Genomic DNA, 13,300 nt, shown 5'->3' on the forward strand with positions numbered 1-13,300 from the left:
TTTAATTGAAATTTGGGATCTCCCAGTTATCCTGAAGGCCCCATCCTGGATGTCCGTACTGTGACAGTAACTTTTTAAGAAAAGGCAGTGGGATATTTTTCTACACCAAGTAAGAGTTGTATAAGAACACACAGTGTGAAAAGGTTGTGAATGAAGTGTTACTCTACTCTTTTGCTCAGTCTTCATCTTTCTTTTAAAGTTTTCATCCTCTTTACATAGCAGGATTCAGATTATTTTCTTTTAGACTTGAATTTTCTCTTCCATATGAATTTTCCTCTAAAAATACTTGTGTTTGCAGGTTGCTGTATTTACTCCAGCAAGAGACCTCAAGCACGGAGCTGAGAACAGAATGTGCAGTGGTCCTGGGCAGCCTTGCCATGGGGACAGAGAACAATGTCAAATCCCTCCTAGACTGCCATATTATCCCAGCCTTATTGCAAGGTACTCCTCTCTTAATGGATCTGTGTTAGTAAATGTTCCTAAAGCACTGAAATAAACAAAGATAATGAGACTGAGTGGTTGGTTTGCCCATATTTACAGGATTGCTGTCGCCAGATTTGAAGTTTATTGAAGCTTGCCTGCGATGTCTCCGTACCATTTTCATCAGCCCTGTAACTCCAGAGGATCTGCTGTACACAGTAAGTTGTAAGCAGATTATTATGTCTTTTTAAAGGCTACAGAGAGGGTGGGAGTGAAAAATCGTGTCTGGAGTAGTAACAAAGCCTTGTTTGACCAACAGCATTAGCACTTCTCACCTATCTTCAAAGTATTCAGTGCCCTTAATATTTATGGCTGGTTTGATATGAGCTGGTCGCCAAGGTAGCCCACTGATAAAGAAAATACCTACATGTTCAGACTTGTGTGCAATCTTAAGGAGTAAAAACTATCTCTAAATGGTATTTACAGGTACTGTTAGTAGAGCTACACTGGCAACAGTTACTTTCTGAAAGTTAAAGTTTTATCCAACATTGTCCTCCCTCTCCAGATGGGAAAGGGCTTGCTCAGTTTTTATACTTCCAGTGGAAGAGCTTCACCTCCAGAATGTCTCTGCTCTTAGTTGATATATGTATGATTTGCATTTAAGTGACAGGAGGATAGACAATGTGCCTCTCCAGTTGCTGTAATCCTGAGTTCATCCTGGAGCATGTGCCAGCAGGGCTGTTGGTGCTGGCCCTGGTTAGGTGACTGGGCAGAGCCCTCTCTGAAGGTCCTGCTGTCTCTGGGGTTTGCCCAAACCCAGGCACTGCCACTTATTGGGAAGGAGGGGCAAGGAGAGTTTAGCTGCTTCCTTTGTCCCTGTGTAAGGGGTAAGACGAAATGAAAGCTGCAGTGGACCAGCCATCTCTTCCTGCTTGGAAAATGGGAGCATTGCCTCAGTCTGGGGGAGGTCACAGAGCAGCTCCAGCTTCTGAGGGTAACTGGACACCCACAATGAGAACCACTCTGGACCCACTCACAGGGAGCTTGCTGAGGAAGTCTTGATGCTTACAGAGAAGGGCACAGCTGGCCTCTCTTGTCATACTTTCCTTACAGTTCAGCTGGTAATAGTCAACAGATTTTCTTTGTGATTTTTTGTCTAGTTCTTATGCACTGCAGCAATGTCTGTTTTGTTCTCTATGCCCTTTTGCAATGAATTTTTACATTTTCATTCCAGACACAGGTATGCAAACTTGTTGTTTTTAATGGACTCAATCTTACCATACACCTACTCTGAATTTCATCTGCCAGTTAGTCCATCTCAGAAAGTCAGCTCGCCTTTAGTGTGTATAGACAATTAGCCAACTTTGTCCTCCACTGTTCACTGCCTTTTTTCAGGTGTTTGTGATTGTTCAGCATGGAAAACCTCAATGCAGATTGTATGTGTGAACACCGGAGGCACCTCTCCAGAGTGATCCAAGGGCTTCCTCTTTGTGTTTTTCTTTGGCTTCACTCCATGCTTCCAGATTCCCCCAAATCAGGCTCTAAGAGTTGATAACTGCAGAGGCATCTACTTCCTGCTCTCAGTATCCAGAGGGGTTTAAGATGACTGTCTCCATTAACAGTCCATATCTCTTCCTGGGGATCAGTGCTCAATAGGGACATTTAATTGCTCCCTGTTTAGAGGAGAGATTTGATTTCTTGAAAGGAGAGGAAAATGTAGAGTATGGACAGAAATGGGAAAGATCCTCCATTAGCATAGAAATAACCACTGACATGGCAACAATATGCCCAAGAGACTGGATTTGGTGTTTCATGCTTTATTTTCTTGGCTGCACAGCAATGACATCAGCTGCTCCCCCAGTCACTCTTCAGGCAAATGGCATGTCCTGGAATTAACCATAACTGCAGGAAATGATCATCTGCTGAGGGGTCCTTGGTCCTTAGTTCACCTATAAAACCCATTTTCCTATTTCCCATTCCAGTTAGACAGCTCAAAGTTAAGTATTTTACGATTATGCTTAAGATTCTGTTTCTGAAAATCCGTTTTTTCCTTCTCTTGTGGGAATACCCAAAGCCATGCTTTGTAAAGTACTGAATACAGATCCTTTGAAAAGATGTTTTTCTTATCTCTTGGAAGGTACAGCCCCAGCCCACACTGCTGCAGGCTGTGTTTCACAATGCAGCAGTTGAGACATTGGCTTTGCAATTAAAGAAGTAATTATGGGCCTAATGAACACTTCATAGTAGGCATTCCAACACTGAGAACAACAGGAAGAATTCAAAGTTCCCGTTTAGCCACCCTGCTCCCTCTTTGTTTCTGGTCCCAGCAGCTCTGGGGAGACTGTCACCACCTCTATGCAGCTGCAGCACTTGAAGGTCTGTTCAAGTTCTGCCCTTTTCAGGTCCTGTTTTGAAAGGTAGGAGACCAAATTTGTCAGTGGCTTTTCATTTCTGCCCAGCAGTTCTGGACAAAACTTCGATCTTTAGTTGTGTCTATGTGTCTAACATGGAAACTTCCCCAGAATTTTTTCATGGTTTGACTGCAGAGAGAGGATGCTCTCTCAAACCTTGGGCAGGACTGTTTCCAAGCCAAGGTATTGGGAATTAGCTTAACATCTGCAAGGGTGTTGCAGTCATTCTGCAGGTTTCAGAAGATCTCTCAGTTAAAATCCAGGATATACAAGTGCTTGAAAGAGAGCTGCTTAAAGCATTCCTTTCTGTTTGTAACAGGTGCACATCATCCATAGTCATCAGAATACTTCTCCCAGCAGAAGTGCTGGGTGTCAGAACTACACCTTTCCTCTTGAGCCTTTCCTTATGGACAAAAGCCTGAAGGATAAACAGCTGACAATTTTGTGTAATTAATTCTGTTCAGTTCCAAGGATAAAATAGTTCTTCAGAGGTGGAAACATTTGGGCAATTTCCTGTAGGAGCCTAGGGTTTGTACTGAGAAAATGTGCACATCCATCCATCCGTCCGTCCGTCCGTCTGTCCGTCCGCTGAGCTGGATGAACACTGAACTTACAGAAGGGGCAGGTTTTTAGGGTCTGATGCTCAGCTGTGACACCAAATTATATCCAGACCTGCTGTGCCAGAGGAATCCTTGTTAGTGGAGGCTTCCTGTACAGGCAGGGTGCAGGCTTTGGTACTGAAACCCATTTAGTGACCATGCTGTACTTGGAAATGAGGAATGACATGGAGTCCAGGGGGAGATACTTGTTGAGGTGCAGATATGTGTTCAGACTTCTTTATTTTCCCAGATTATTGTCCATGTGAACCAGCCAGCTCACCATAGCTGGGTGTGTTTTGGGTTGCTGAGTAGATGGAAGCACTAAGGGAAATCCAGTTTGACTGAGATCCTGTTACTTCAACTCCTGATATCTTATTGAAAACAAAAGAATGGATTCAGTGGCAGAAAATGTTTCCAGCCCATGAAAGCATTCTGCATGTTTCCTGACAGATGTTCTCAGTTGCGATTCCATTTTCCTTCCTCAGTGGGACTCAGATGCAACACCAGTGGGAACTTGCTGTCTGTGACTGCTGTGCTGGCCTTGCAGGAGGAGGTGCATACCCTGCTGGGAGTCCTGTGCTTTTACAGGAATTTGGAGAGTGAAGGCAGTGCAGCAGGGTGAGACTCTGTCCTGTTGAGACAATGAGGAATCAAGTCTCAGTCTCTAGAAATGATGAGTGAAAGGCATTCCTGCTTCCTGGGCAGGTTTGGGATGGAAAACCTGGCGTCACCTGGTATTGGCCAGGCTTGGTAAAGGGGAGGAGGTGCACCTGGGAGGATCAGGATATCTTACACTGATTAATAACCAAGTGTTTTATGAGCAATGAACCCACACTGCCAAGTGTGCACGTGCTCCACCACAGCTCAGTGATCCACAGTTCTTAAGGGAGGAATCTGGGTCAGCCTCTCATGCCATATTCCTTCTTTCCTTCTGGCTGTTTGTGGTGTCTGAGCCAGGAGCAAGGCTGAATGTTCTCCAGTCCAAACTGCTTCCTAAAAGTGAGAGTTGTAAAAGAACCAATTCTAGCTTATAGAGCTTGATTTCAAGTTATTTAGGTGGATAGAAGCATTTCACTTCTCTGACTTGGGAAAAAAGAATAGCAACCCTCAATTAAAAACAAATGTTTTAAGAATAGATCTTCACAAATTTTGTTTTGGTGTTAAAAAGGAATATGAAGAAATTAGGTATTGGGATCCAAGCAGGTAAATGTAACTGTTAATTCTCCCTGAGTTCTGTTTGTAGGGACAATAATTATGTTACAATATATGTGATATACATTTGCCCTAAGTTGCCTGGAACTACTTTGTTAGCAGACAACATTTTAATGGGTTTGTGAATCTCATTGTTTTAACTGTAGCTTATGACTGTAGACTCAGTCTCACTTGGGTTGCTAGTGAGGATTCTTTGTTACTTAGGTATCAATACTGAGTAGAGGTGGAATTATGTAGCCTCACATTGACACCTTGTCATTATTCACATTTAGTTGGAAGTCTGTTACTTCCACACATCTCTTTGTTCTTTCTAGGTCCTTTTTTGATCAACATGCCAAAATTATTTTACAAGTTGGGTATTTTAGTAGAATTGTAGAGTAGGATCAACAGTTTTCTTACAAACACATTAAGGAAGCACTCTTGGAACTCTGCAAGAGTTTTTAACCTTTTCATACTCACACCACTTCAGATTTTATGGAACATCATGAGAAGGTGTATAAAAGATGCCTATAAATAATTGCTTCTTAAATGTACAGTCCAGAATATCTAATAATACACTTTGTGTATTGGCAGAATTTCAAGGGGTTGTCACTTTATTGTTTGCAAGGATTCATTACCTTTTATATCATATATACAATTACATTGTTGGGGTTACAGTCGCACCACAAGTACCCTGCCTCAATGTTTCATGTGTGGGGCCATCCACAGCCCCATCTCATAAATGCTAAATGAAAATGGTTTTCATCATTCAGGAATTTACCACTGGCTCCTGGTACCACACTGGTCAGTAAAATGTTCTCTTACCCAAATCACCATTTCATTCCCATTTCTGGTGCTAGAGCTTCCCAACAGTTTGGGGCTCAATTCTGTCCGCTTAGATCTTTACCAAAAATCTGCAGTCTATAAACTGCAGCTGGAATACTCAATACTCCTGTCATCAGTACTCCTGTCATCAATACTCCTGTCATCAGTACTCCTGTGGTCAATGCTGTTGAATTTTTAGGTGAAACTGGAGCATTGCACAAGGATGTCACTGGGCGAGGATGCGAAATAAGTGTTTGTTGGTTCCTTCCCTGGTGTTAGATACAGATGGAGAGATGTTACACATTCATCTGTGTTGATTAAAAGAGTTTAACTGAATAATTATTTTATTCAAATATGTGCTGCTTTAATAGTTGCAGTTTGAATCCTTTGAAATAATTCAGGTTTCATTGTCAGGGATTTCCCTGCAGGAGATTTCAGGTCTTGGCACTGGACGCGATGTTGTGTTGAACACTGATGGGGCTTGATGCCTTCAGCTCCTGAAGATTTGCGGAAAAGGACAAAAATCTGTTTTAATGTGTCAAATGTGTTAAACCACAGAGGAATACTGGGTGTCTTGTCAATTGGTTTTGCTTTAACTCAGGGAAGTTTGGAACAGGCAGCCCAGAGAGGGTATGGAGTCTCCCTCACTGGAGGTATTCCAGTCTGGCCACAGTCCTGTGCCCTGTGCTCTGGGATGGCCCTGCTGAAGGAGGGAGGTGGGACCGGGTGACTGCTGGGCTTCTCCAACCCGACCCCTTCTGGGACTGAATGTCCACTATTGCACTGCGAGCAAACCAGTCCCTTGCTGGCCTTTGGGTTCTGGAGTTTGTCTCTGGGCTGTGTGTAAAGGCAGATCAGATGGAGCTGCAGTTGGCCAAACCCTGAGAACGTTGCTTAAAATAGGCAGTCTCTTGGTCTTCCTATGCACATAAGCATGAAATGACCATGGATATATGGTTGGTGTACCTGGGAGAAAGTCTTTATAAATAACTTGATAAATAACTCTGTTGGATGTTGAGATGCCAAATGAGGCTGTTGCATGTTGATCCTTTCCAGTTGGTGAGAAACTAGTTGGGTTTATGCTCAGTGTGTTTCTTGGCTCTCTTGTCTTATTGTTTTCTGTAGAGAATAAGAGGGCTGGATTGTCAGCAGCAAAGCTTCCTAAAATACGTATGATAATTGTGTATATACATAAATAGAAAGCTTAAAAAAAGAAACACTGCAAAGCTTTGTGTAATCTCAAATATTTGTGCAAATACGGGAGATTGGTACATGTTTGTTTTGGCAATATTAAAAAGTATGGTGGGAAATTTCCCAGGTATTTGGGAAATAAAGCTTCTCATAAGCAGTGTGTCTGTGTGAAGATCCAGTCACTGAACAGTCAGGCTGGTGCTGTTTTCAGTGCTGTCGCAGGAGCTGAGGTGCAGGAAGGTTTTGCTCTAATTTCTGTTCACCTCTCTCTAAACCTGAGGGTAGTAATTCATCATTGCGCAGGTAGAACAGAGTCTGACTTAGATTTTTTGGGCCAATATAGCTCGTGTGCTTTGGAAAGGAAGGCTCATTCAATCCTTGCCTTTGCTCTGCTCCCTTTATCTCATGGAAGTAATTTAGTTTACCCCTTTCCAAACTAAAATACCCATTGTTTCTTTTAATATCACCATAGTTCCTGCCACTAAAACATGCTAGTAAAAGTAACTGAAAGCTTTAGAACATTATAATTTTGTAACTCACCACAGAGATAAATAACTGGCTGTGTTTGCAGAAGAGAACTTGCCACAGAATCATGGGAAAGTTTGGGTTGCAAGGGGCTTTAAAGATCATCTCGTTCCAATCCCCTGCCTTGGCTTATCGAACCTTCCACTGGAGTATAAGGGTTTTCTTCTGGTGATTTATTTGGAATTCTCTGTCATTAGTGTCACATACACTGACAGTGTCTACAGTGTGTGTTTGCAAGACAAAGGCCATGATGACTCCCCATGAATCAGTTGTGGGGGACTGTGCCCTGTCCAGGCTGGCACTGTGTTCCCTCCCTGCCCCCTTGGACTCAGAGCTGGCAGAAGAGCTAAGTCAGCCACACTGCTGGTGAGACAACACTAAGGCAACTCCTGGACTAATCCCTGTCAGTGGCTGTGTTTGATTTTGGTACGTTTTCCCCTCCATTCTTTTATTTGTTTTATCCCAAATATTCTGGTGACAAATTGGAGAAGTTTTATTCCTGTTATTCCTATTTATTCCAATTGCACTGACCTTTTATTTCTTTTCCATGGGGATTTGGCTCAGCACTGTCGTTTGTGCCTTCACCTTTTAATGAACTGCTTTTAATGGTCTTGCTCTGTATCCGTAACGGTTTCAGTGGAAGGGAGAACACCAAGTGCAGAATCAGGAGTGCTCCTTTAAGTAACAAACTGCCAAGAAGCTGTGCTGAAATCCAATGTAAACACTCTCTTCTTTTCTCACTTATTTGCAGGATACCACAGTTATCTCCCACCTCATGGGACTGCTCAGTAGGTCTCGATACACACAAGAATACATATGTCAGATCTTCTCCCACTGCTGCAAAGTAAGAAAGACAATTTGTGTTCTCTATGCAACTTGTGTTTCTGACCTGTAAGGACTGTGTGTGTGTGTGTGCTGCGTTTTGTGGCAGGAATTCTGGGCCAGTAATGACTGAACTGATACTGCTCTGCACTTGCTGCAGATTTATTTGGGTCGGTCTATGCTGCTCTGCAGTACAAGAAAATGTGCAAATATGGGGGTTTATAGGCTTTGGCTGCTAAACAAAGCCAACAGTCTGGGCAAGTATCAGTCTTCACTTTTAGCGCTGTAAATCTTGGAACACTTCTGGTTTTCCTCTGAAAGTCTCAGGATGGTGTGAGCATCTCTTTGCAGAGGTGGTGCAGCTTGCTTTCACCTGTTTTAAACACAGGGGCTGTTCTCTTAAGAGATGCTGTTGGTTGAGAGGAAAAGAAATGCTATTTCCAGCTGAGCTCTATCAGTTACAGGTTCATCCAGATACATGTTCATTCCTGCTATGTAATGCAATTCTGTTGATATGAGAAAACTGATTTAAAACCAGCAGCAACCCCACCCCAAACATAGGTTTGTCTTTCCCTTCCTCCACTCCAAGTTTCTACACAGCACTGGTTTTTATTGTTGCAGTTTATTGGGAGTTACTGTACCAGTGAGTTATACAATAACTGTATCAAAATAATTCAGGGTAGGAAATGAGCTTTTTCCAGCATCTTTCCCTTTTAGTAACAGTTTAAAACTAAAGGATCACAGAATGTGTACTAACAAATGAGAAAGTTCCTAATTTTATGAATTTGTATTTACCTTGAAAAATATCTTTCTACCTTATCACTTAAAATGAGTCCTCTGGAACTGTGAGTTATTCCTTTGTTAAGTATCTATATTCTTCTCCCTTGCCTGTTATTTGTGTACACTCATCCCATTGCATTTCTTCTGCTAAGTGAAGGTGAGGACTGAAAACTGTCTTGTTAGTGTGATATAAAGATAGAACTCAGCTGCTAATATTTAGGGAACTGTTTAAAGAAAACATGAAGGCAAAATCCTACACTGGACCATGGAAGTTCACATATATACCTAATAGTGGGGGGAAAAAAATCGGTATTTTAGGAACAAAAATGCACCAGTGAGGCACCTCCTGTTTTAGTGGCCCTTGAAAGTCTCCTTAACAAGCTGAGGAGCTGGAACAGGTGAAAAATCAGGCCATGTTGGCCTATGAGGAAAATAACCCAGAACTAATTATAGGATGGTAGAAGAGTCAGTTTATACAATCAGGGATTGGCTCTGGGACTATAAACCGTGTTGGCTGGGAGAGAAGAGAAAACAGTTATCATCTTTTCCCAAAGGAGTTATTTCCTTCAGCTCCAGCAATTCCTGGTGGCTTGCATATCTGAAATGTTGTTTACAGCACAAGTGGACAGACACTTCACAAGTGAGGAAGGTCTTCTGAACTCACCATTCTGTTTTGAGTGCCTCCTCCACCCCCCAGATCTCTCTCAAATTTTACAGTGAATGTCTGGAAAAAATCAGGTTTTTGGAAAGAAGTTGTTGGCTGTGTCAACAGAGAGAAACTAGTCTGCACAAGAAAGACAGGGTGATGGGTATGAGTGTTAGGAAATGATTGCATTTGCAGAATAAACAGCTGTGTAACAAAGAAAAATATTTGAGCTTGAGTAAACAGATCATCACAAATGTTAAATTGATCAAGAACTCATTCTCTTGCCCAGGCAAATGCAACTGTTCAGCAAGAATGTCCCCTTCCTTCTTTTTTGTTTAGTTTTGGGGTTTCAGGTTTATAATGTCAATTATTGTATTTTCAGACAGAACAAAATACATCTAATACAATTAAGACAAATTTGCAGGGGATTTTCTTACTTCAATGAATAGGCAGAGTACATTCTTATAATTGAATATATATATATACTGAAAGTTTCAGTATTCACTGCACTTTAAATGCCGACTCCATCTTCCTCCAAAAGGCCCTGAGTGAGAGAACCTTTCTTACTTTTTTTTCCCTTTTCTTTTAGCAATAAGTTACTGTAAACAAATAAACAAACCTTGTATTTAGGTAAGGCTTAGCATATGTTCCAAGAGGCATTGATGCTTTTATTTCTCTTTTTCCTCATCTTAGTCGATCTATTAATTGAACTAATAGTGACTTATCACAGCTCCTGCCCTCCTTGGCCCTGCACAGTTCTCAGCTCACATCTGGTGTAGCCATTTCTTTCTCTGCCTTTCCAGCATCTTTTGGTGGCTTCTCAGGTTTCTGCCTTGCCCTCTCCCGTTTCCCTGGAAAAGCTCAGAACAGTTCTCTAGAGCTAGGGAATCCATCTTTTGGGTTCCTAGCATATTGCTGCTGGTTTCTGCTTCTGCTGCTCTCTTTTGCTGCTTCTCCCTGCATGTTTAGAGTTAAAATGAATGGCAGGGGAGCATTGCCCCTGGAGAAGAGCCATTCTGAGCAAGGGAAAGTGTTGATGTACAAGGGAGCAGATGCAGTTCTTAACATACAGAGCCAGGATTCTATCAACATAGGAGCAAATAAGTAAACTGAAATCAGGCCGATGTACCTGGGATGTGGAAATGCAAGTCAAAATTTACTTTTTAAGAGTCTCTCTATCTCACTTCATTAGTTTTCAGAGCAAGTGGTGTGAGCAGGTACAACTTACTGTTTTAATGGTCAAACTAGAGAGGTAAGGTATATGTTTGGAGACACATGGTTGTATGAACAATTAAAAAAATACTTCCGGAACTTATATTTGAAAGTGGTGACATCTCTGCCTAAGTAATAATTTCACTGCCAGTTGAAAATTAAAGCCACATGTTAGGAAGGATCTGGGATAAAGCCTGAAATCAAGGCCTGTTTTCTTGGGTGACCTTAGGCTACTGCTGGATCCCTGCCCAAGGGACAAAGGCACTTAGGTCCCTGCTTGTCATTGTGGAATGAGTTGTTCCATTGTGCTACCCTAATGTTTCCTTGAGAATTGGCATTTTATGATGGCAAATTGTGCAAGAACTGATGTCTAGTCCTGAAATATATCAGCCATTCATATTTGGAGAACAAGGTCACTGTACCCAAGGTGGAACAAAACCGGGCAGCCTTGCTGTTAAACTGGGGCCTGAGCTGCTTGGAAATGCTTCATCACATTCTCAAGTTGTCACCTTTATGTTTGCAGCTGTCCCTCTTTATGGCTTAGTGCTTACCTGGTTATGCTGGTTGGTGTGTGCAAACACAGCGTGTACAGATTAAATATTTCCAGTTGTGCAACTCAGATGCAGCCAGGTGTCACCTCTGTACAGGCATCTGTCCTGCTTGCACAGATTCTGCCACCTGCATCCCATGGAGGAATCGCTAATACTTGGGAATTACTAAATCTAGGGCAGTATGATTTCTTTTACTTTAAACTCACTCATTTTTTTCACGTATTTCAATATCTGTTCTTCAGCTCCAACACTGGCATAGCTGCGGCTTTAACTCATTGCCTCAGCCACTTCTGTGTGCCAATGTAAGTGGTTTTCCTCCTTCAACCATGCTGTTCTAATTGCATTTTTTGGTAGAAAGCTCTTGGTGGCAGTAGCAGCTGAAGCATCTCTTAAAGCACCAGATATGTTCCATCTGAAAGTAATTTTATGCTTTTTTCTTAGAGGTAAGAGATACTCTAAAAATATTCTTTTGACTGCAAGAGGAATCTGATTTCAGCTGTATCTCAGATTTGAAGATAATGTGTCACTGATGCCTGCCAGGGTATCAGAGGTGCCATAAACTCAGCTGGGTTTGAACAAGAGATTAAGGAGTGAAGAGACTTTCTTCACTTGCAGATTAGTCAAGGAAATGCACGGAGGGATGATAAATTCTGTGGCATCCTATAAGCTGAATTTAAATGCACATAGCCCGTGCTTAATGCAGAGATGACCAGAGCTATGAACCTACTTTTAAAGAGAGGTTGCAAGTCACAGATCAGCTTTGGCAAGAGACTGCTGAGGGCTGCAGGTATTGAGATTTCATGTTGTTTTTTCAACCCCATCAAGCCGTGTCATGCTACAGAAGTTCTGACTCCTTTTTCCTGCAAAGTTTAGTATTTGTGTTTAATTCCAAAGGCTGTTTTGGAAAAAATGCTGTCATATCAGCCATTGCCAACTTAGATCTTGAAGCCAATAAATAGGTGATGGCTGTCTGGATTTATGGCCAAATATGCTTGAAACTGAAATAATAAATAATAAAAAATTGGAGGAAAATGTGAATCTCCTCTCAAAGCACTGTCATTCTGATTGGAACCAGTTTTAGAAGAAATCCCTTCCTTCTGCAGTTAGAATTGTTGAAAATGCTTAAAATTAGCAGTGAGGAAGACATTAGTGACAGGTGATCTTTTATGTGATTTGTAGACAGAATCAGGAGCTTTCAGTTGTTTCCAGTAGGAAGAGTAGAAACAGAAGTTCTCTATCCATGTTTCTTCATTTGTGAGAACTAGTGTCATTGCCTTTTGAAGGAGAGAGTGGAAATGATTACCAGAGAAGGACAAATACTATAAAAATACGAGTTGAAGTTGTTTATATATTAAAAAAAATTGTTATGCTAGCTGATTACAAAGTAAATGTTAGGAAATGTATCTTAAATATTTAAAAATGGATTGCTGATAGTGGAAACCTCTTACATGTTGTTTTAAAAACCCTGTGTTATGTTTCCTTTGAAGGGTCCAGATCACCAGACAATCTTATTTAACCGTGGAGCCGTTCAGAACATTGCACATCTGTTGGTCTCCACCTCCTACAAAGTAAGACATTGCAACTACTCTATATTTAGCATGTGTTTATGAAGGGAATTCAAGTGGAAATTATAAAAACCATGTCTGTGTCTGTAAACCAAAGCTATAAACAGGTACGATGTACATCTGTAGAGTAACGCTTGCTTTTACTTGTCATATTCTGTCAAAGGCAGAGCTATTGTACTGTAAAATTAAAGCAGCAATAATGTAAACAGGGCTGCCTAGCATTGCTCCAAAGAGGAACAGGCACTTGGCAACCCAAGTGGTCTAATTTGTTGAACAATAAATGAGAATAAGAAGTTAAGCTGAAGAGAAGCAAATGTGGTCTGTCCTAAAAAGCAAGTCATACCTGTAAAAATAGATGGTTGTGGAATGTGTGGAGGCCACCAGCTGCCTGTGTGTTGTGCTCCCTGAATTCCTGAGTCTCAGCTCTCTTCTCTGTTATGTTTTGGAAGTCTGTCCTGGACCATCTGAAAGCACCACCTCAGAGGATAAACATCACACTCTGCCTGTAACTCGGTGGCCGGGAGGGTCAGCTCCTTCTCAGTCCTTCCACTTGAGAAGACAA

At 41.7% G+C, this 13,300-nt stretch overlaps 1 protein-coding gene across 3 annotated transcripts in view; it reads left to right on the plus strand.

The window, feature by feature from the left end:
• The window catches only part of ARMC8 (armadillo repeat containing 8), a 62,487-nt gene that overhangs the window by 25,577 nt on the left and 23,610 nt on the right, over positions 1-13,300 (plus strand). For 2 of the 3 annotated variants that reach the window (XM_066194149.1, XM_066194151.1), the window contains 5 exons: positions 299-441; positions 541-638; positions 7,914-8,006; positions 11,416-11,475; positions 12,661-12,741. In XM_066194149.1, coding sequence (XP_066050246.1) covers positions 299-441; positions 541-638; positions 7,914-8,006; positions 11,416-11,475; positions 12,661-12,741 — 475 coding nt within the window. The remainder of the gene's footprint in view (positions 1-298; positions 442-540; positions 639-7,913; positions 8,007-11,415; positions 11,476-12,660; positions 12,742-13,300) is intronic. The other variant, XM_066194150.1, reaches the window with a different exon arrangement.

This window comes from Chamaea fasciata, unplaced genomic scaffold (assembly GCF_029207755.1).
Source record: "Chamaea fasciata isolate MVZ Bird 193981 ecotype frontalis unplaced genomic scaffold, bChaFas1.0.hap1 SCAF_11, whole genome shotgun sequence".
Classification (NCBI taxonomy): Eukaryota; Metazoa; Chordata; class Aves; order Passeriformes; family Sylviidae; genus Chamaea; species Chamaea fasciata.